Source organism: Colletotrichum lupini, chromosome 6 (genome assembly GCF_023278565.1).
Source record: "Colletotrichum lupini chromosome 6, complete sequence".
NCBI classification, from domain to species: Eukaryota; Fungi; Ascomycota; class Sordariomycetes; order Glomerellales; family Glomerellaceae; genus Colletotrichum; species Colletotrichum lupini.
The window spans coordinates 1416342-1439354 of record NC_064679.1 but is presented as its reverse complement, the minus strand read 5'-3'; the positions used below and the strand labels follow the sequence as shown (position 1 = coordinate 1439354).

At 50.6% G+C, this 23013-nt stretch overlaps 6 protein-coding genes across 6 annotated transcripts; 2 read left to right on the top strand and 4 right to left on the bottom strand.

Moving 5' to 3' along the window:
• Positions 1 to 2417: 2417 nt before the first annotated feature.
• On the bottom strand, positions 2418 to 4507 carry CLUP02_11922 (high-affinity nicotinic acid transporter; the record flags this gene model as incomplete). Its single annotated transcript, XM_049290887.1, has 11 exons — positions 2418 to 2636; positions 2700 to 2726; positions 2792 to 2850; positions 2892 to 2983; positions 3036 to 3187; positions 3254 to 3528; positions 3600 to 3666; positions 3723 to 3775; positions 3835 to 3886; positions 4000 to 4098; positions 4166 to 4507. 11 exons carry the CDS (start codon positions 4505 to 4507, stop codon positions 2418 to 2420), a joined length of 1437 nt encoding a protein of 478 aa, XP_049148032.1.
• A 1066-nt stretch (positions 4508 to 5573) lies between these two features.
• Positions 5574 to 6865, top strand: CLUP02_11921 (2OG-Fe(II)oxygenase superfamily protein; the record flags this gene model as incomplete). Its single annotated transcript, XM_049290886.1, has 4 exons — positions 5574 to 5625; positions 5783 to 5913; positions 5974 to 6117; positions 6209 to 6865. The coding sequence occupies 4 exons, from the start codon at positions 5574 to 5576 to the stop codon at positions 6863 to 6865; spliced, it is 984 nt and encodes a 327-aa protein (XP_049148031.1).
• Positions 6866 to 6990: 125 nt separating this feature from the next.
• On the bottom strand, positions 6991 to 8646 carry CLUP02_11920 (uncharacterized protein; the record flags this gene model as incomplete). The annotated part of the gene is made up of 4 exons (XM_049290885.1): positions 6991 to 7704; positions 7771 to 8021; positions 8083 to 8317; positions 8641 to 8646. The coding sequence occupies 4 exons, from the start codon at positions 8644 to 8646 to the stop codon at positions 6991 to 6993; spliced, it is 1206 nt and encodes a 401-aa protein (XP_049148030.1).
• A 1724-nt stretch (positions 8647 to 10370) lies between these two features.
• CLUP02_11919 (kelch domain-containing protein) lies at positions 10371 to 13210 on the bottom strand (the record flags this gene model as incomplete). Its single annotated transcript, XM_049290884.1, has 4 exons — positions 10371 to 11450; positions 11506 to 12329; positions 12388 to 12465; positions 12514 to 13210. 4 exons carry the CDS (start codon positions 13208 to 13210, stop codon positions 10371 to 10373), a joined length of 2679 nt encoding a protein of 892 aa, XP_049148029.1.
• A 2244-nt stretch (positions 13211 to 15454) lies between these two features.
• Positions 15455 to 16883, bottom strand: CLUP02_11918 (transmembrane amino acid transporter; the record flags this gene model as incomplete). Its single annotated transcript, XM_049290883.1, has 2 exons — positions 15455 to 16693; positions 16764 to 16883. The coding sequence occupies 2 exons, from the start codon at positions 16881 to 16883 to the stop codon at positions 15455 to 15457; spliced, it is 1359 nt and encodes a 452-aa protein (XP_049148028.1).
• Positions 16884 to 20701: 3818 nt separating this feature from the next.
• Positions 20702 to 22865, top strand: CLUP02_11917 (glycosyl hydrolase family 2; the record flags this gene model as incomplete). The annotated part of the gene is made up of 5 exons (XM_049290882.1): positions 20702 to 21273; positions 21335 to 21519; positions 21579 to 21985; positions 22046 to 22506; positions 22565 to 22865. 5 exons carry the CDS (start codon positions 20702 to 20704, stop codon positions 22863 to 22865), a joined length of 1926 nt encoding a protein of 641 aa, XP_049148027.1.
• Positions 22866 to 23013: the final 148 nt, after the last annotated feature.

Sequence of the window (23013 nt, the reverse complement as noted above, 5' to 3'; positions counted from 1 at the left end):
AATAGACTAGGCTATATAAGTTAATTTCTATTAACGAGCGCTCTTATATAGTCGCGAGAGATCGCGATTAGCTACTTAAAATATTAATTATAGTAGTTAGACCGTACTATATAGATCCTAACGAAGTAATTTCTAACCTATAAGAAAAAAAAGAGCTAGGGGAAACTATATAACCCGCGGCAGAGGTATAAGAAATTATCTTTAATAAAATCGTCGTAGTAGTATTAATAGACGACGAGGAAGAGGAAATTACTAAAAGGGTACTAATATTACTAATAAGACGTTATAAAAGACTATAACGGTAAGCCCTAACGCGGTAATTTATTACTAATAACGAGGTAATTAATACTTTTTATATAATAAAAAAGAAAGCCGATTTCGAGCTAGCGGTTAAACTACGTAAAGAAGGTATAATTATAATTATTAAAAAGCCGTATAAGGGATTAGATCTTATTAAAGTAAATACTCTTTGCGATCGAGGGGTCTATCGATTTATCTTATACGACTTAGAAAAATATATAAACCTCCGCATATTTAAATTATAAATAGTTCGTAAGATTAAAGGGAAAGGAATACCCTAGCCGTATAAGAAGTCTAGATACGTAATTTAGGGGTACGGCGACGTTAAAAAGGCGACGTTACTTATATAATTACTTATTATATAGCGCTATAGCTAACGATTAATAATAGTACTAATAATATCGCTACGGAAGAAGGGATATGAGATTTAGAGCTATAATATTACCTAGGCCTATACTTAATCGGCTATAAGGCTTATAAAGAAAATCCTAGCCTATTTACTAAAGGAAATAGCTAGTAAGTACTTAGAAAGCACGATTATTAAAGTGCTTAAGCTACTATATAGGCTCGCAAAATCGGGTACTTATTAGTAAGCTACTTACTACGATTTTTATATTAATTAATTATTAATAGTTACTTTTATATACGACCCGTGCTTATTAATCGCAGAGTACGAAGGTAATTAATTTAGGATCGTTAGAATATAAACCGACGATATATTAGGCCTATTTAATATTAACTTTATAAAAAAAGAGGATAAGGAGCTTTAGAAAGCGGGCTTCGTAGCGAAGCTAAAAAAGGTCCTTATAATAAATACCCCCCTAGTATTTAATAATAGGATTCTTATAATCAAAAGGGAAACCGTCGTTTTTTAGTAAAAGGGGTAGGGCGAGAAAATTAATTTTATTAATCTAAACGTAACTAACGTTAAAAAGTAGTATAAGGCTAAGCTCGCGCGAGGGGTATATATTATAAATATTTATTAACCTAAAATAACGTTTAATTATACTAAGGTAGCGCAAGCTATAAATTTAACTAAACGGGACGTTAAGGTACTTAATAAGCGGCTTAAGTAATAATAGACGAATCTCGATCGAGGTCTCGTTTACTACTTAATTAACTTTATAACTAGTAAGCTCTACGTTTTCGTTAATAAGTTATTTATAAATAATAACGACCTTACTTCGTAATTAAGGTATATTATTATCCTAGCTAACGAGAGTATGGGTAAGAGCGAATTTACTATATATAGTAATATAATCTACTACTTATTAATTAAAAATAAGCGGGTAATAAGAGGTATATTAATATTAGAGGTTTATAATATAGTTAACAGTATTAACCTCTCCTATGCGATTTTAACGACGCTAAGGAAGATTACCGATCGAATTAACTTTTTATTTATTTTAATAGTTATCTATACTAATTCTTACTCGCTATATAAATACCTTATTAAATTAGGAACGACGAAGGAAAAGAGGCTTATAATTAATATTATAGCCCTTAAGTAATTATACGAAAGGCGCGAGATACTCGAGATCCGTTAGATTAATAATAAAAATAACCCGTAAACTCTTTTATAAAAGTAGTACTAAATAAAGGATTAGAGCAATTCGTAAGTAGTAAAAAAGTTATTATATAAATAGAGGGATAGGTTATATAAAAAGAGTAAAGAAAAGGGGGAAAAAGAGATAACTTAATAAACGGGCCCGAGGTCGAATTATACCTCTAACCGTAGTAGTTAAATTAATAAAAAAAAGAGAAAGTTAGTATTAGATTAGAAGTCTAATTCGACCGCGGCATATAGCCGACTACGTAGGGGCTAATTAGGGGCCCTATTTACGATTATTATAGCCAGCCTAACCTACGGTTAGAACCTCCTTTTTATACCTACTACGTAGATATTTATATAGTTCAATTAATCTCTTCGTTAACTACGGTTCAAACTAACTACCCTGTCATAGGGATACTAATAGTATGTCAATTCTACCTGGCTTAGAAAGCCTGCAACATCTCAAGGCAAAGGAAACTACCAATCTCGATCCCACATATACTGAAGCTATGGACAGGGAGCTACATATCTTCTCTGGGGTTTCTTAAGATGTAACTGCCAGTAGTTAGGCCTTGCCTTCAACACTGGTTCCTCTCATATGGCCACTATCTTCCGAGTCTTCTTCTGCTTCCACGCGTCCATTGCTTCTTTCCTTCCGATCTTGCCTAGAAACGAAGAACCAGGCCGCGGAAACAGCCAACAGCGTTCCGCAGAGCAGGCCGATGGAGCAGGAGTAGCTGACCCTGTATGTGGGCCCGAATCTCGACTGGTATATCTGGGGACCCTAGTCAAAGTTCGTCAGTTAGCACGCGCAACGAGCGAGATATTGACATGGGATTGCACTTACTACAATGCCCATGAGCTGACATGATGCCTGAAGGTTGATTTTGGATTAGCATCGCTTTGGATTCTGGTAGGTGGGAGCTTTGGCTTTCTCACGTTGGTCACACCGATGGCGAGGCCTGCGCTCGTGGTTCCTTTCGCCGCTCTGATACGCTCTACAGTAGGGTTTTTGTCAGCTGTTTTAGGCCCAAGGCACCTTCGGTAGTGTTTGGTTTGCACCACGTACCCGGCCATATTATAGCAAAGAAACTTTGAGACGCGGCGGTCGCAATCATGACGAAAATGTATCTGGCACAGAGTCAGCCCTGAAATCATTGGGCAGGGGGGTTAAGGTCTCTACTTGGCAATGGGATGCTTGACCGTGATGAGAAGCACGTAGCAAACGATCTGAGCAGCTTCTAGGCCCAGGCCAGCGATCCAGGGACTAAGTCGCTTCGTGTGTACAAAGAAGGCGAGCGTCAACAGTATCACGAAGACCAAGGTAAAGGGGGGCTATTTGAAGATTAGTGTTTCTTTCACACGCTCCACGAGCACAACATGAAAGACCTTGAAACTTACCATGGTCATCACTTGTGAAATAGCAGTGTTCGAAATGCCGAGTTCGTAAATGCCGAGTTCGTAAATGACAGTCGGCAGAACAAAGGATATTCCCCATCCGCCGATGCCGTGGGTAATCCAAATCATCAAGAATGGCATAAAAGTCGGATCGCGGAAAAGATCTTTGACCTGTTGAAGGTTAATGGTTTTGGACTTCATGGTCGGTGCTTGCTCTGGAAGATCGGATAGGATCGCTTCTCTTTCGTAGTCCGTGAGGAAGGTGACTGTCTCGGGGTCTAGAAATGGTTTCATGTGAGTATACCTTGATAACAAGCCGAGACGTAGCTAGGAATGATGTAATACTCACAGTTTGGCAGAAAGAAGAACGTGTAGATGCCGCAAAATATGGCGGGAATTCCTTCCAGAATGAAGAGCTTCGTTGAGTTAGCCAACGTTACTTGCGGTGACTTTTTGAGAAAAGGTGACTTACCCATCTCCAACCAGATAGACCCCCGACGCCATTCATAAACGAAATTGCGTATGCTATCAATCAGTCTCAGTAATTTGTAGCAGTTGAGTACATCCAGTTCTCCACTACTCACCTAGAAGACCGCTGATAGTCCCAGAAAACATCCCGCAGGCGTAAAAGAAGCCCTAGAAAATCATGAGTTGCTGCGTCTTTTCATTCACCCAGCTAGAGCTTCTGAACTTACAATTCATAGCGGAAGTCTATGAGTCGGATACCAGAAGCTGAGATGGTACAAAACACCAGGGTAAAACCCCGCCTCAGCAAGCCCCAAGAAGAACCGACAGGCCAGAATACCAGCATAATTCTGAGTTGCGCCCTGGCACATTGATATGATACCCTTTCATCACAGTTAGCAAACCAAACAGCCACTGCACAGAGCTCAACTGGCATCCCAACATACTTACCCAAGTAATCATAATCCGGCTCATCCACACCGAAGGTGAAAACCTCTTCAAGGCGAGCGTGGCCAGAGGCTCGAAGAACATGTACGGATAATAAAAGACGCTCAGCGCCCACGCCCACTCTGAACTGGAGAGATTGCCGAGCTGCTTCTTGATACCGGTGCCTTGTTCTAGGTTGATGATGGCTGCGTTGCTGATGTTGCTGACGTGGATTCGCATGATGAGGTAGACGAAGGAGTACCATAGCAGGAGCCTCTTATCGACTTTGCGATGAGCTGTTTTGAGAAGATGCTTTTCTTCAGAGGGAGAGAGGGTCCTGCTCTCGGGGCTCTGCTGGGTTCCCATGCTCGATTTGAGGTTCACCGCGGGGGCTCGCGTCTACGAAGGTGATCGAGAACAGCTTGTAGAGAGGAGATATGGCTTCAGATGCGACATCAAGGTACTAACTAGGTGAAGTCCTTAATTCTAGTATCTAAGATGGTTGGTCTTTCACATCTCGCAATCTTTCATTCAAATTGATGCCGATTACGGCAGATACAGAGCCCAAGATATGTCTGCGCGAAGCACGCCCTACTGCGGGGCCATGTGCACAGCAAGTTTGCCCATGTAACGTCCTGAAATTGACGACTGAGGGCATTCTCATTGGCCATAGTCTTGTTCTGCTCGAATCCTTCAGCATCTGGCGGGACGAGGTGCCTGGATTTGTCTTTACAACGTCACATTTCACACGTTCAGGTGGACTTAAGTTACGGAGATTGTCGTTGCAGTGACCTGGCTAACACCCCGAAGAGAACAACAATATTGCTTGCATTCCCTCCCAACATCGAGCAACATTTGACTCCCCGAAGATAACTTTATTGGAATTGACAGGCATATAAGAGGGAGACGAAATTTCGAGACCTTGGCTCGAGACAATCGCGATTATACGCACGCTACATGATCATCGGGACCTGACGTCCCCCAGGTAAACCGAAACATGTTTCGATGTTTATCTGTCAATCATACAAGACGATGGGAAAAAAGAAACATACCGAAGATAAGCCTCGGAAACATACCGAAGATAACGACACACTACAGCGGCAGTTACGCTTAGAGAAGAACAGCTTATACGGTGATTGGACACATGCTGTCAGTACCAACATCAGGATGCGGCTCGTCATCTCGGTCGAGATGGCGTGCTCGAATTCCGGCGATCTCACTCCGACACGGCACAACGGGAGTGGCGCGGGGCGCGCGGGGGGCAAGACATAAACGGCTCGACATCGGATGGAGGGGTATTTATGGAAAGACAATTATGACCTCACACGAATTGACTTCCAGCCTGCGTACTGGAACCAGAAGCCGCCTCAATTCGATATTCATCAATCAAGATGCCTTCAGCCATATTTTCGGGGCCAGTCTCCCTGCCAAAATGGCAGCGGCCGGCAAAGACAAAACACGAATTGCCCTGGGCAGATATCGCTGTGATTGACATTAGCAAGTTTGACCAGCCAGGCGGGAAGAAGCAGCTAGCTGAAGAACTTCGACAAGCTGTAAGGACATTCGAGTCTTGCAATCTCTCAGAGATCTGACAAGTCTATTAGGTACACGAAACTGGCTTCTTTAGTCTCATCAACACAGGCTTCACACCCGAGGAAGTGCAGCGCCAGTATGACATTGGCCAAGGTTTCTTCAACCTCGATGCCGAAGATAAGGCCAGACCGGGTAACACGTGCGACTTCTCCAAGGGGAACTACTTTGGATATAGATCGGTAAGTCTAGCAGTGTCTGAGGATGTGATTATTTAAGAAGAGTGGCTCATATTGCATCAGGCGCATGATAAGAAGATGCAAGGAACGGATGTGCTCAACAATGTCGAGTCGGTTAACATCGCCAAATTCATCCCGAAGTACAAAGATGAGCCATTCCATCCGTTCTTCGAGCCGTTCAGACAAGAAATTGAAGACTTTTCAAGAGTGCGTATACATCTACACAGGCTTCTGTTTGACGACCAAACTGGCTTCTCATTCTCCGAGTCTCACTCACGCAAGTCTGACACACCAATAGCGCTCTCTCGACCTAGCAAGCAAAGTCTTCACTCTCTTCTCCATCATCCTCGAACTCCCAGAAGACTACTTCTCCTCCCGCCACGCTTACGCCTCCCCGAGCGAAGACCACCTCCGCTACATGGGCTACCACCCCCGCCCTCTCGCCGACGACCTCAAAGTCGGCAACACCTGGTCGCGCGCTCACACCGACTTTGGCTCCTTGACCCTCCTCTGGAGCCAGGACGTCGCGGGCCTCCAGATTAAGACCTCTTCTTCGTCAAATCCCAATGGCGCGGGCGAGTGGCGCTATGTCCCACCTGTGGACGGTGGCATTGTCTGCAACGTCGGCGACACGCTTGATTTCTGGTCCGCGGGGTACTTGAAGTCGACGACGCATCGCGTTGTGAGGCCGCCTGAGGACCAGGCTCATTTGTTTCGGCAGGGTCTGTTTTACTTTGTGAGGCCTGGTGACGATGTTGATATTAAGCCTGCGCCGTCGCCGCTGTTGAAGAGGCTTGGGCTGATTGGGGAGAATGCGGAGGAGGCGGCGCCGGTGAGAGGGCTGCAATATGTCAGGGAACGGGTAAAGGATTATCACGATCACAATGATTATGCGGACATGAAGGGCAAGAAGTTTCGGGTCGGCAATCTTGAGATTGAAGGTGAGGCGGAGTGAACACATGAGACAGAATATGTGAATGAAGTCGAAAAATTGTACAATGTCTATTCAGGTATCTTTGGCATCGCTATCGCGAAAAAATCAAAATGCTTTTGGGGAGATGTATGTTCCACATCAATTATCTACTGGTCGTACTCGCCGGCATACAGGATGTCGGTAGGCTGACCGTTCGCAACGTCCCAGATGGAACGCTCCTCGAGGTCCAACTCTCTCCTCAGAGCAGTGACATTGACACCAGTCTCCTTGGCCTGGTCCTCCTTTGCGAGCTTGACGTGCAGGAAGACGGCAGTCCTCTTGCCCGTGTACAGAGCATGGGGGACGTTGGTGCTGTTATCCGAGTTGGCATCGCCAATGGCGTAGATGCCGGCCACGTTGGTCGCGTACCCCTTGCTCACATCAGCAGCCAGACGTCCACCCCAGAGCTGCACGCCGGCCTCGGCGCCGATGGTGCTGCGCTGCTCGTCGGGGTAGCTCAGGAAGAATGCAGCGCGCTCGACGGGCTCGCCCTCGCTGAAGCTGACGGAGAAGAGATCCTCCTCGGGAGCGGTGGGGAGGGAGGGGTCGTGGGGCGGGTTGCCGCCGTCCTTGAGGCGGGTGATGGCCGTGATGGTGCGGTTGTCGATGGTGACGTTGTGGAGGTCGAGGTACTCTTGGAACTTGGGGTTCTTGGCCTCCGTCTCGGCGCGGGCGGCGGGGGTGTCGGTGCCGTTTGCGAAGGCGATGATGTCCGTGTTGAGAGTGAGGATCTCGCGGACGAGCGAGGGGAGGTCGTCAAAGGTTGAGGCGAGGAGGCCGAGGGCTTGGTCTGCGTGCTCGTGGCCGTCGCACCAGGGGCACTAGAATGGGCATGTTAGAATCGAAGTTTGGTGTGAGATGATGGATGGATATTTGTGGTGACGTACCCAGTAGATGCCCTTGCCCCAGTTCTCCCACAGACCCGGGGTCTCGGGGAGGTCGTCTTGCAGACCGGTGGCCAAGATGATCTTGCGCGCGCGGACCGACTTGGTGGAGTTGTCGGCGTAGGTGGCGGAGACGACGAAGCCGGTGGCATCGCTGCCTCCGATCTTGGTGACGGTGCCGTTGGTCAAGGTGACAGTGTCATAGTGGGAGATTTGCTGGCGAGCGGCGTAGCGGTACCATGCGGGAGTGACGCCTGTTTTGTATTAGAAACCATCCACAAGAACATGAAAGCTATCTGAACGAGAATCACTCACCATCGAAGCCGAGAACATCGTGCATGTGTCTGGTAGGTGCGTTGCGGTACTCGCCAGAGTCGATGAGGAGAGTGTTACGACGCACACGGCCGAGGGCACTCGCGGCACTGAGACCAGACGGGCCACCGCCGACGATGATGGCATCGTAGACCTGGGTGTCGTTGATGGGCAGGGCCGCAACGAGGCTCGATGCTGCTGAGAGCACGAGGGAGCTGAGAGTGAACTTCATGGCGGGCTAGACAGAACGAAAGTGGAGGGAGAGAAAGCCTATGAACGAGAGCTAGGCTTTTTGGTATTATCGGCGGGTTCGAGCGAAAACTGTAGTGACGAGACTATCGGGAAAGCCTTGACGAAGGAAGAGGGTTCCCCGCCGCTCATTATAAACAAACATGAACCCCATCCACCCTCCGCTTCTTCGCGGGGTGGGAATGATTGTGAATTCCGTGCCACAGCAGCTGAATGATGCGATGTTCGCGAGACAGCTGGAATGAGGCCTAGCGGCTGTCGATCCTCGTCGAAAACCAAGAGACAGAGAGAGACAGACGCCTTACACCGCACCGGCATGCCCGTCTGGTGTGGGGGAGATGCCCGGCCCGCGACATTAGCGTCAAGTAGAGTGAGTGGTGTGTGTGGGCACTGCGCGGTAGAGAAGTCGTGACGATGTTGCCCAATCAAGCATCGTCGACTTTGACGAATGTGGTAGTTCGTGCAGGAGAACCCGAATGCCCGCGTCGAGGCTCGAGGTACAGAGTCGTATCGATCTCGGTCGGCCGAGAGTGGGACTTTCTCTCTCGCCGTGGACCGTGGACGGGTGGGAATAATGGGGACTGGGCAGTCTGGGCTACGCTTTAGAGTTCATCCCTATGGCACATCGGTATTACCGGGGGTTGCTTTGTTTAGGGTTATCTGGGCTTATTTGGCTGTAATAGGGAACAGGGTCGAGTCAAGACCCTGGGGATACGCGATGACGTGACGGACGTCGTTGTAACCTTTTAAAGGGGAACGGCCATGCCCTTCGATGTCGCGATAAGGACCTTGTCGGATGTTCAGGTGGCTGCGAGTCAAGAGATTGAAAATATGACAGGTCTGTTGAGAGCAGCTTGACCTGAAGAGTCGTCGCCGGTGAAGAAAAGTCCAGACTGGCCGTGGATTCAACCAAAGACAATCAAGAAAAAAAATATCTGTTGATCACGCAAACCAGTGGGCAGAAATAGCATCAAAGATCAAGGTTTGATAGGGAAATGAGCCCACTGAGAAATTGAGAAATCGACGAGTCAATGGACTGCCCATCCCTCTCCACAGGCTTTCTCCATTGTCAAAGATGCTTTGGGGTCTAGCGCGGGCTCCATCGCAAACTTTGAATTCAACATCTCGACCGTGTACTTTATTGTACGGTGTTTTCTCCAGTATCTCGAAGTCACAAGCTCTTAGCTAATTCCCTCACCTGTAGGGCCCCGAATGGACGAGTAAACAAGCGTCAAAGGACCGAATGCCGCTATACCGTGAGCTAGAAGACATCCGGAATGCATCCTCATTTGCTCCGTACCGTGGTTCAATCTGTGGAGAGACACGACTCAAGGCCCGTGGACGAGAGTGATACTTTTACAAAGTCGATCAGCTGGCTCCCGATCCTGCTGTGTTTGGTACGAGTTACGACATGAAGCTCAACCAAGCCGGCCCGTCCCTCTCTGTACTACCTAAGCTACTGTGTGTTTCTGCGATACTATTGAGAAATCTTGTTCGACAGCTCACTATGTCTCGGTCGATCGCAATCATCTCCGCCAATGGTCGTTGTTTTTGTCTCAAATTGGGCCATGCGTTCACTGGCATTCTGTAGTCTGCATCCGTTTTAGCTCTGAACCCCCCATCAACTCAATTCAAAAAGTGGCGGAGAAGCACGTTCCACAGACCCAAGACATACGACGCGGAAAAAGTCAATTGAGAAACATGGGATGACGATCGTTGCGTTTTGTTTCTGGGGAGAGGCGGTCAAGAAGACGACGCTGCCTGCCGACGGCCGACGGCCGAGGGACATACCTTGCTACCTTGATGGAGACGAGTTATGTCAAAGTTTTCCAAGTCTTTGAATGTAAGAGGTTTAGCATGAAAGAAGCGTGTACATAGTAAGAAGGGTATCTAGCTTGAGCGATTGAGGGTTCGATCCTCTCCCCTTGATCGTGTGTGTATATACAGAAAAGGTCGTGTATCCTCGTGTATCTCGTGTTTTACCTATCCTAGCCCCCCGCTCCAGAGTCTGGTCGTAAATTGTTCGTGTATTATTCATTACCTTACTCGGTACTGTTGACAACCCGCAAAGCACGCCTAGGCCCCATGACAACCGAGAAGAAACTCGGCTCCTGCCCATCAAGCAACTGCTCCGTGCTGGAAACACTCTCATTGTCCGTATTGTCGCGTCGACTGGAGCTCGTGCGCGGATCGTTCCCACTCGGCCCGCTCTTAAACGTCCTCGCGTCCTCACTTTTCCTCTTGAACCCGCTGCCAGCGCCGCTCCCACTCGCCGTGCCACCAGATCCAGAGCCCGGTGTAGGATCATCCGTCATCCACTTCGGCTCAACGCCGGTGCCAACCCATGAGAAGGACTCGTCGCTGACGGTGCTCGCGTCTCGGCGGTGTCCGCGCTCTCTCCTCTCCTCGTCACGATTTCCAGCACCAAAGAAGCCCGCCGCACCAAAGTGCATGGAGCTTGCGCCGGAGTACCGGTTCACCTGAGATAGATGCTGCTTGTACGCCGCGACCTGGCGTCGGTAGAGCCACGCGCAGAAACCAAGATACAAGGCCAACGCGCCTAGGACACCGGCGATAACGCCTGCAGCGATGAGGCCGGGGCTCGTCCCGCCTCCGTTATCCTTGGTTGTCGGCGCCTGTCCCGCGGATGTGCTCGTGGGTCCTGCGCCCGTGACTGTAGCTGTCGCGCCACCCTGCGTCACAGTGAACACGGGCGGCGTACCCGTCTTGAACGGACCGCCCGTAGCTGGGCCGGCAGCAGGTGTGGTAGCGATAGCCCCGCCTTCGGAGCTGCCACCGATGACGCTCTGGACTTTGTCGGGGACCTTGTAGCCGTAGGACCCAGCCAGGACGGAGTTCTCGGAGCTGAAGTCTGCTGCGTGGGCTCCGGCTTTGAAGCCCGTGTTCCATTTGAGGTTGCTCGCGTCGAAGACAAAGACACCGGGAGATTCACACCCGGCGTCGGGGCCGAGGTAACCGCCGGCGACGATGATTTGGCCGTCGCGCATGGTGCAGGTGTGGCCGGCGCGAGGGGCGGGTACACCGTCGGTTGCGTCGACTTTGATCCAGGCGAAGGCGGGGATGGAGAGGATGTACATGTCGTTGTACTGTGTCTGGTTGCCCTGCATAAATGTGTCAGTCTATTTCCAGTTTTCCAGAAAACGAGTGTTGGCCTACAAAAGGCTGCAGATTTTGTCCGCCGAAAAAGTAGATCTGGAGGCTCGAGGCATCTGGCGCGCTCGCAATGGCGGCACATGGGTTGACGCGGACGGAGGGCCGGTCACCTGTCGTCCTCTGATGATACCACTCAGACGTAGCGATATCGTAGACATCGAGGGTGCCGAGGTCGTCGACAAATGTCTTGTCGGATCCTCCCGCCATGCCGATCAAGACTCCCCTCGCACCCCACCCGGGCACAAAAACCAAGACACCGTCAGCTCGTTCCGGGAACGCATCCGTTTCCTGCAGCCCGCCCTCAGTCACGTTGCGAAACACTCCGCCATCGGCAGCACCAGCAGCGCGAAGCGCGTCAACACCAGTGTTCAGGTATCCGGGGTGTGTAAACTCTAGCAGGCTCTTGAGATACACCCTCGGAGTCTGGGTCGACCAACCCTCGGTGGTCAGCCAGTCGAGGTGTCCGCCAAAGTACCAACTCAAACCGAGCTCAGGTACCGACAAGCCCGCGCCTTCGGCGGAACGTTGGACAGGGGTATTGGCGGCAGTCGAATAGTTGCCAGCTGACGTGCGCGGGTCTTTGAACTCGAGCCAGGAGTTGTCCTTGACAGAGTATTGCCAGATCGACATGGGAGCAACGGTGGCGTACGTGCCTTCAGCGCCGTCGTTATCAGCAAATTGGCCGCCGTAGAGGTAGAGATAGTCGTAGTCGTGCCACAAGTAGCCGTTGGCGACTGCTGGAGGCCCACTAGGTATCGTCATGCCCTTGAGAGAGGGCGATTTCGTGTCCCATGATTTTGTTAGGTCGAGAGTGAGAAAGTCGTTGTCTGTAAGTAATTGTCAGATTCATTTCCAAGTCTCAGCTACGGGGTTCGCAAGTCATACTCCAGGTGTTGACGGTTTGCGAAGACTCCGTCTTGGATTGACCTCCATACATGTAAAGAGTGCCGTTGAGTAAAGCCGCTGACCACTGTTAGCAGAGTTACCCATGCTACGTTTTCCGAAACTCACCCTGCTGTGCCCATCTTAGACAGACATCCGTTGATGTCGTTGCTCGTGGACGTACGACACCCGCGATTGCACCACTTTCAATCTTCTGGCGGCCATTATTATAGCTGAATGCCGGGATGATGACCGCGATGAGTAGCGCAATCATGCCAATGCGCTGCAGACTTGAGATCGTAGGTGGTGGTGCGCTAGAGACCGTCTTGATCCTCGGTCGTCGATAACCCTGAGAAAGCTTGTTGTACCAAGACACCTTCACAGCCTGACTTGAGCTCTGTTGTCTCGAGTCGTTCGCTGCTTCGCGCTGTTCCGTCGCAGAACGCCTGCTGTCCCCATCTCCGTCGTCCTCTGCGTCGTCTTCCTCATCATTTGATGTGCCGTCCCGTTTCGCTTCCTCCAGCCCAGGTACATCTCCGAATACCTTCTCGCTAGACATCGATTCCTGTCGGCCACAAGACTGTTGGAAAGTCTCCACAACGGGCGAGCCGCAGTCGTCGCTAAAGTCGTCGTCCAGTCCCACCTCCTTGAATACCGATTTCCTGCCCTTTTTGATGTTGCTGACCATTGGATACGCCTTGGGTCGGAGCCCTGAACCTTCTCTTAGACGGTCGGAAGTGTTGTGTGAATTGAATCTAGGCCGGACGTTGGTATCGCTATGGGCCCGATGGTCCAGAGGGGGACGTGAGAGATTGACGAAAGACATCGTGGGAGAAAAGAGGCGTGGCAACTGGCAAAGGCCGTTCCGTCAGGGATGCCAGATAGTGACGGGGAGGCTCTGATGTGCGGACGACGGTTGGATGGTTCGAGGCACACTATGATGTCGCCACCTGCAGTTGGGTGGTAGGGGTTGTCACATCGCCCGCAAGCACAGGAGCGGGATGGCAGGGCTTGTGAAGTCAGTCCTTGCGCAGGCAGAGTGATGGAGGTATTGGAGAGATAGAGGATTATTATTATTATTGGGGCAATGGATGATGACTGAAACGACAGCTTTGGGAGGGTGAAGGCTACGATTTGAGGTTGAGAATATGGAGCTCTTGGCTCTTGACGTGACGTGACAACGAGCCCGTGAGAGGATTGATAGGAGAATTGAGGAATAAGTTTAGACAAGAACAAGAACAAGAACAAGAATAAGAATTAGCATCAGAATCAAAATCCAGGGGAAAAAACTAGACTTAGTGGCACCTCATCTCGGTCTAGAAGTTGGATCCCTGGCTGAGGCGACTTTTGGCCTGGCCCTGAATCCAAGAAATCGAAAACGCGGGGGGGAGCCTTCATCCTCTGACATTCAACCGGTCGATGGAACATTGCAAACGATGGCAGCGGTGCTAATTAGCAGACAGCTGCCGGGCCTAAAGGAGGGAGACAAGAGAGAGGGTGGAGGGTTGTGTGTGGCCGTGATGAGGCGTGGAGCTACCCAGTAGCTCCAGTCTGTGTGCTGATGGTCGTGGACCAACAGGAAGCCATCAACGAAAACGCCACACTATCATACTGTTTCCATCAAATGCCCCTCGCCTCCCGGTGGTGGTAAGAGCCGTCTTGACAAGCGAAGAGGGGGGCGGATCATGGCTAGCACCGGCGCAAGTTCAACGGGGAGAAGAGCGTGAGAAAGCAGGCGAGCCAAAACTTGGAAGGGCTTGGCACGCCAGTCGGTGCTGGATCCAATCCAGGAACCAACCGCGTTGGCGCGCTGGCGGCGATTGGGTGCCCACTTGGGTGCGGTTGGCGGCGATGACTTCACCAGTCATCATCGGCAGGCCATGTTTGCGACCTAGACGCTGTATGAATGCGACGCTGGGCGCCCTCTTCTAGCATCCAGAAAGGGGACTGAGAGTCGGTTCCATCGAGATTCCAAGACAGGAACCAGTGAAACGCCAGGGGATTGAAGCCCTGCACGCCGGCTTCCGGCCTGGATTGAAGCATAATTTGCTGGTTGGCGAGTGTCGCGTGTCTTGTCTGATTCGATGGAAGTTCATGAGAATCAATCAGCGGATGGCACACCGCACACCGACACACCTTTGAAAGCAGCCATGCCTCAGAGAGGATTTCATAGACATTTGAGCTTAGCGATCTCAAGGTAAAGTTTGGTGAGGTAGAAGTCCGGGAGGCCCACATGTAGAGGAGCAGCGGGAGGGAGCGGAGACCGGAACAAATGCGGTCCCCAGCGCCGAGCTTGACGTCATTCAGGAAGATCCTTGTCCCTTTTCTCCGTCCCGGGCTCAAGTACGTACTTCCATCATCAGCTCATATTCTCATTCTATCCGTACTCTATTGGCTTATCCATCTCTCACTAGGTATTATTGTGCTTCACATGCCGCCAGAGACTCCAGTTCAAGTAACGTATCAACGGGCCAACTTTGCCGTTCAGTGGCTGAGCAGGACGTGTCGGATTGGAAGTCCAATTCGACCGCGGCATACAGCCGACTGCGCAGGGGCCAATTGGGGGGCCCTATTTACGATTATCGTAGCCAGCCCAACCTGCGGTTGGAACCTCCTTTTTACACCTACGCAGATATTCATATAGTTCAATTGATCTCTTCATCAACCCACGGTTCGAACCAACTACCCTGTAATAGGGATACCAACAGGACGGGTATGGAGACAAGTCATTACAAGAGATGCTGGTTGCAGCTGTGGCAAGCGCAGCATACTAATCACCTAACGGTTCCCGCCAAATCACAAGATGTATGGCTGTTTTCATTCAATAATTAATTCTATTTTTGTCACTCCTAGACATGTAACATTTTTTGTGTCCTCAATATGTTGCTGATCTACGGTATCAGCCTCACAGTTGGAGACAGAAGGATAACAGGGGTCGAGATATCCAAGACACCGACTGGGGGATACGGAAATGTTGAGCAGACTTAGGAATTCCCCATTAAATTCACTTTCCCATCCTACCGATACCTTGATACCGCAGCTCCTCACCAGGGCGTTACTAACTCCAAGTCTAACAACTGAAAGGCTCCCCAACCGCACCAGACTCATATGCCTCCACGATGCCCTTCACAGTGACATACGTCCCGGCAACACAGATGAAGCCACCAGCAGCAAACGTCAGGACCGCCAGCATGGCTTGGAACCACTTGCGCGCCCACTGCCTCCATCCATCATAATCGTGATAATTATCATGCAGCCAAAATGCACCCGCGATACCATACGTATACCATGCCGCAAACAAGCTCGCCGCTATGCCAATAAGATAATTGAAAATCGGAACGCCCACCGCAAGCACAAACGCCGCGCCGTTCATGAGCACAACCAAAACCGCCCACGTACCCCACCCGACAGCCGTATGACTATGCAAGTGATGGCTCTTTCTGAAAATCCGCACAAAAATCAACTTCGCCGCCGTGTGCGCGTACAGCGAGCCCGCAAGCAAGAAGTTGGGTATCGCGATCCCGTACGCCGCCTTGGCCCACTTTGGCTCCAGGCTGCTGAACGCCGGCGAAGCGACCTCGCTGCCGAGGTAGACGTAGCACACCACCGCGAAGACGGCGTAAAACGTCGTCGCGAAGCCCTGGAGGGTGTACGCCGCCTTCATCGCCTCCTGCGGCCGCCGCATTTCCGACATGAGGATGAAGAACATGAAGTGGCCAGCATACGCGAAGACGGGATTGGTGATGGCGATGAAGGCCGTATAAAAGTCGGAGGGTACGGCCACGTCTACTTGTCGGCCCGGGGCCGGGTGCATGCCCGCCCCGATCATGCCCACGATGCCGGCTACGAGGATCGAGATTACTGAAGGGATGCAGAGCCAGGAGAGCTGGTCCATTGTCCGCGGGAAGCTGAAGAGCAGAGTCGGAACGGCAAAGATACCGGTGTAGAGCATCAGGCACAGCTTGTTGTCGCTCAGTGTTGCAAGCGCGATTTGGCCCGCCAGGAGCTGTCCGCCTGTCGCGAAGACGGCGAAGACGACGGTTCCGAAGGCGAGCAGTTCTCGGCCGGGCCGCCCGAAGAGGATCTGGCCTGCGTCGCCCATGGAGTGGACTTCTGGATGCCGAAGCTTGAACTGGACTAGCAACCAGGACGTGTATGTTGCAAAGATGCCGAGAAAGACGATGAGAATCACTCCAGGGACTATGCCGACGACCGCCAAGGATGATGGCAGAGATAGCATGCCGTTGCTCACGATTTCGGCTATCATGAGCACCGCGACAAGCTTCCATGACATTGTTTTATACTTGATCTGCAGTTTGCGGTCAATCTGATATGATCTCATGATGAACACGAAGAGCTGATCTTATCCCTTCACGAACCTGATGATTTTCTTCATGGCCAAAAGGGTCGAGGTCGTCGTATACCACTGGTCGGCTGGTGTCATTGTAATGTCCAATATCTCCTTCGCGCCTGTCGTATGTGTCCCGATACTGTTTCATTTTGACACGATATACAATTCAAATCTGTCTACGATGAAAATAAAGCGGCTAGCTGTGTTCGTAAGAATCACAGTATCGGTACTTCAACGATGGCTTGTTGATCTCCGTTGCGCTTCAATGACACCGCGGGGTAATACGAGGTGTCGCTTGTGCAGATAAGCCGCATAGAGTGAGCTCTTATCAAAATTGTTGCTTCTATGCACATTGCTTATCTTACGATGTCACTCCGTTTTCTGGCCGCGAAGATCGGCCTAGTTCCATAACAGAAGGTCGCGTGTCTTGGAACCATGTCCCACGCGTCATGGACTTTCTTCACCAATAGTGATTGGCACAGAAAGCAGCATTTTTTGTCAATACCAAAGGACTTGATGTCAATCGAATCATCTTGATCGTCGAGTTTTGGGCAGTTACTTCCTAAATCTCATCGATGATCGATAAAAGGAATTGACGTTGTGTTTTCAGCTGAGAAAACAGTACATGAGTGTTGAAAGGTTGTAACTGTAGGTACATAACCAGTCGCAAGCTATGGTGATTCCGTCTTCGAAATAGTGCTGAAATTTGGCCTCGCCCTTTACATTCTGAAGAGTTGATTGAATTTGGTGAATCCTGCCCACCTTCATCAAGCTGTTAGTAGATAAGATGGGTCGCGATATCATGCCGAGCGCTGAAGAAGACAACGAGAGCCTTTTACAATCAAGTGAACTAAATCTTGAGTGCCTGACCCCAAGTCAAAGGGATTCTAAATCTGGAATGAAGAATTGTGCTGGTTCCCACGTGGCAATTGGCGTAGCCGAATGTTCTTCGAAGCCAGATACGATGCAGATCTGAAAGCATCAACTCTTACTGGCCAGTGTTTCGTTCCTGCATAGGTTAAGAACCCTTAGTATGAGACTAACTCTAGGCTAGGTCCCTTGTTGAGTCCAAGTAATGCTGCAATGCTTTGTGAACATTTCTAGAAGACCAGGCAGCAAATTCCAAGGTAGCAACCACATCGTTCATCCGTCTGCTAACCCCCCCTGAGGACCAATGCCGGTCGATAGACTTGGATGTAGACCCGTGAGACCCTACCTCATGTGATGGTATCTCTCGTAGTAGAGGGTCGACGTGATGCTGTTGCGGATCACGAATACTTTTAGATTCCCGGATAGCTGTCAAGCCATCTCATTATATGCATTCTTTCAAAGTCACGACTCTGGTAGAAGGGAGTATTCATGGCGATGATTTCCTTAGTTTAGACTACCAAAATCGTTCAAGTGTAAGAGACTTTAGAGTTGGTGACAGTTTCATTATGAGACAAGTTGGTCCCCCTCGAGGCCACAAAGTGGCTCATGGGCTCGAATCGTGTTTGATGTTTCGTGAAGTCCTCATCCTAGTTATCCGAAACTTTCAGATCGCGGATTGACTTATGCATCTTGCATCCACGTTTCGGGTAGCTACACGTGTTCAGACGAAGCACACTGATCAGACGGACCAGTCGAGATTGAGAAATTGAGGCGCGCTGCATCTATTCGCAGAACTTGCTGCAGGTTTCCTTCACCTCTCGCACGAGTCAGACTGTACATGGAGTTTTAGGTCATCGCCAAGAGGTTGTGTGTAGAACTTTTTGTTGGTATTTTACATCCCTCTGCTCTATGTGACGTGAGATGTAGGCTCGACTGAAGCCGCAGGCAAGAGATGTATCGCCCACGATTGAGTCCGATACGGCAATCACACCGACATAAATGTCTCGAGCTCAAAAACAATGGGAGCTTGCGCGAACACAACAAGGAAGTCACTGCTAGCTGTAGAAAATCGCGATTGCTCTCAAGGTTGAATTTGTACCAGTGGAGCTTTGGGATCAAAATTGTTTGCGTGATCACTGCAATTTGGTGTTCAATAATCTTCTCAACGTGACCACACATGTTCATCCGTACTGCATCTCCATCGACGGTCAAAAATGACATGAATTCCTGGTTGAGTAACGGCTGAGAAACGTGCGGGGATGTGAGGTTGCAGCGGTGTATGGAGTGAAGATGCATCGCGCAAGGGCATGGTTCCATCACTTCATTTGCGAGAGTTTGCGAGTATCATGCATCTCGGTCGATTTTTCACTGAAGCTCACCATAGGGGCAGAACGGTCATGCCGGGTATTCCACCGGCACCCGAGACACACCACAAGACATGCATCTCACGTGTAGACCACAAGTACGCCGCCGATGGCGATGATCAGTTCCAGTTTCCATGAGACCATTGGATCGCTTGAAGCAAAGAAAGAGGTCACCTGGATGGTTTCTCCTGTCGAGGTAGGTCCCAAGCCATCTGGGCCCAGACCGATAGAGGGAAACTTGAAAACAAGACATTTGCCGTCGATCTCGAGCAGCCATCCCCGCATGCACGGTCCGGGGATTAAACAAGGTTCAGCCCCTCCCGCGACGAGGAGAGAAAGGAGAGCCAGTCGGATATGCCCTGAATCTACCGCTCCCCGCATCAGCGAGAAAGTGGAGGAAAGACAAGAATCTTGGCTGGTGTCGTGCCTGTTGAGGTGCAGATGTCCGATGACTTAGGGTAGCAGTTCGAGATGGATAGATGAGGAGAAGGGAGACAAGGTCTTTTGACCGCCTGTGATCTGGCAAGCGGTGACAGTTCGCCATGACAAAAACCGGACGACTTTTGGCGTTTCTTCTAGTCGAAAGGACCTGTCGATCACTCCTTCGTCCCAAGAACTAAGCTAGCATGATGCTCCAGATTTCTTCTCATCTAGCAGCTGCGCCTCATCAGGATGGGATCTTCTGGGTTAAGGTGGGAGAAGCGCAATGCCCGGTCAGGGTTTACAAACTTTCCATGGTCACACAATATCCGCACCGCTTCTCCTTTTCCGCATCCTCTTTTTTTTCAACGTCGTCGGCCACAGATGCCAGCCTAAAACTAGGGGAAGCTTACGGCCCCTTCTGCTGGACATTCGAGAACAGACAAGATCGACCGTTGAGAGGTCTTGTGGCCAGCCATTTCCCCCTCTCCAGATGACCGCATCATGCAGCTATTTTGTGCCACCCATCGAACGACTCCACGTGCTGCCCAATGGACACAACCACACAGCTCACATCGTGCAAAGACTAGAAGACTTTTGGGGCTTATTTTCGAACAGCTCCTGTTACTCTTACTCACATGCCATCGGACGATCCAACCAACCAACGCGACGTAGTAGCACTAGGGCGAATCCCGCATGTTCTTCCCCTCATGGCCAAGCAGGCCAAGACATGGGAAACTAAACATTCTGTCGCGAACGCCGATTTCTCCAGTGCGGGGGAGCTAGGTCGTCTAGCTCATCGGCGCGCAACATTGCATTGTCTCCTTTTCGAATGGCACGTCACCGCGAAGTGCCCAACCCCGAAGCGCACGCTGCAAGGAACTTTCGAAAAGCTTGCGGTAGTTCCTCCTTCCCGCCGCCAAGTCAGGTCCAAAACCAGACCACTTGACTCAATGCCGAGATGTCCGGGAGTGGTGGAGAATCTGATGTGCGTGCTTTGCCTTGCTTGACAAGCTGTGCGCCGCCGCAGGTCTTAATACGAAGCTTATAAGTCAGTTGAATGTCAACGCTCGTCCCAAGAGCGAAGAAAGTTTAAATCTTACTTTCCCAGGCAGGATAGAAGTATAACAGGAGTAGTCAGTCCCCCCTGAATGCTTTGACCCCTCTTGTTCACGTCTTATCCTTCGTTCTTTGCACCTTCTTCGAAGCTTCGTCGATAGCTTCCAGTCAACTAGCCCTTTCCCCCCTTCAAGGTAGGACTAGGCAGTTTTCTCACTCCTCCTCGGCGCGCGACTCCAGTATTTCTTCCACGATGCGTTTCACGCGCTCATTTCTTTCATCCGCAGCGGCGGTGCTGTCATTCGCCGTCGCCGCCAACGCGCAAAACGCGACGACGACGGCCGGAGGCTCAGCGCCAACGGCCGGGACCGCGGAACCATACCAGCTACAGACCCCGCCTCTCGACACAGACTGGACAGCCAAGGTCGGAACGAAGCCATGGCCGGAACACCCGCGCCCGCAGCTTCGCAGAGAGAATTGGCTCAATCTGAACGGCCTATGGACCTACAGGGCCGCCAGCAGTGACGACGACGTCAACCACCCGCCCACCAGCGCCGTGCTTGATCGCGAGATCCTCATTCCCTCATGCATTGAGAGCGGACTGTCCGGGATTCAGGAGCTCGGCGTCACTCACTTCTGGCTGGCGACAACGTTCCAGGTGCCCAGCGGCTGGGGAAACCAATCGGTGATCCTCAACTTTGAAGCTGTCGACTACGAGGCGACCGTGTTCATCAATGGACAAAAGGTTGGTTTCCACCGTGGAGGATACTTCCGCTACACGGTTGATGCGACACCTCACCTCAATGCTGGAGGAGACAACACTTTGTGAGTGCTTCATTTCATCTTTTGATTCAGTCCCTTTCCAAACTAACTCTGGGGCTTCTAGGCTGGTGTTTGTCTTTGATCCCACCGACGCGGATGGGTACGTCATCCCAATTGGCAAGCAGACGAGGACTCCTTCGCACATCTTCTACCGGTCATGCTCTGGTATCTGGCAGACGGTTTGGCTGGAAAGCACGCCGTCGACCTACATCACCAAGCTAGATCTCTCGGCTGACCACAACGGAAATGGTAAGAGGCAGAGAGCTTCATGGTATGAATGAGTGGATGTCATTGCTAACCTCCCACAGTGAATGCGCTTGTTCACAGCTCCTCCAACACCTCATCGGAGGTTTCCATTGCGATTCTCGACACAGACGGTAACACGGTAGGAACAGGCACCGGCAACTCTGGAACAGCATTCAACTTCACCGTGCCATCCCCGAATGCTTGGTCTCCGACAAACCCCAATCTGTACAACATCACCTTGAAGATGGGTAGCGATGAGGTCTTCAGCTACACTGGCTTCCGCACCATCTCACATGGTATCGTGGACGGCATCAACCGCCCACTGCTGAACGGAGAGTTCATCTTCATGTTTGGAACCCTCGACCAGGGCTACTGGCCTGATGGACTTCACACTCCACCAAGTGTAGAGGCAATGACGTATGACCTGAAGGTTCTCAAGAACATTGGAATGAACATGGTTCGCAAGCACGTACGTCTAAAATTTGTCCTATGCAGCTTCTCTTGACGGTCAGAGACTAACAATCCGTAGATCAAGGTGGAGCCGGATCTGTTCTACCACGCCTGTGACACCCTCGGTCTGCTTGTCATCCAGGATATGCCAAGTCTGACAGCCAACTCGGCTCGTCTCCCCAACGCCGACCAACAAGCCGAGTTTGAGCGTCAGCTTCAGCTCATGATCGAAGAGCACAAGAGCTACACAAGCATTGTCACTTGGACCATCTACAATGAAGGTTGGGGTCAACTTAGAACACCACCCTACCCGGAAGCCAAACTGGTTGACGTCGTTCGCGGGATTGACCCCACGAGGCTCATCAACGCAAACAGCGGCTGGTTTGACCATGGATCTGGTGACTACGCTGATAACCACCACTACGCTAACCCTCAATGTGGTACACCGTTCTACTCTCTCGCGTCGCCTCCCTACGATAACAGGCGCATCGGATTCCAGGGCGAGTTTGGTGGCATCGGACATAACGTCTCGATTGAGCAGTAAGTCTGATATGAAGCTCGATTTCGATCAGGATCAGGCGAAACTAACACGACATAGTCTCTGGAACGTTCAGCAGGCAATCGACTCGATCAATGCCACTTACGAAATCAACGAAAACCTTGAAGCGTACAACTACCGCGGGCGCGTCCTGCTGAGAGAGTTCCGCGAGCAGGTCGAGATGTACGCCTGCAGCGGCGGTGTCTGGACACAGACGACCGATGTGGAGGGCGAAGTCAACGGTCTCGTCACCTACGATCGCCGCGTTCTCCGACCCGATCTCGCGCAATGGCAGGTCGACATCAAGGCTCTCTTTGACGCTGCGAAGGCCCGAAGCGGTCCCGTCAATGGTACAATGTAAGCAGTGACGGCTACACATCGGTTTTTTCTTTCACTTCTCTTCTTCACACACAACTTATTTGCAACAAAGTTTTTGGGAGATCTAGTAATGCTAAGCGTGGGATACCATAATAAATAGTCCGATCAGGGACGAGGGTCAAATAAGATTC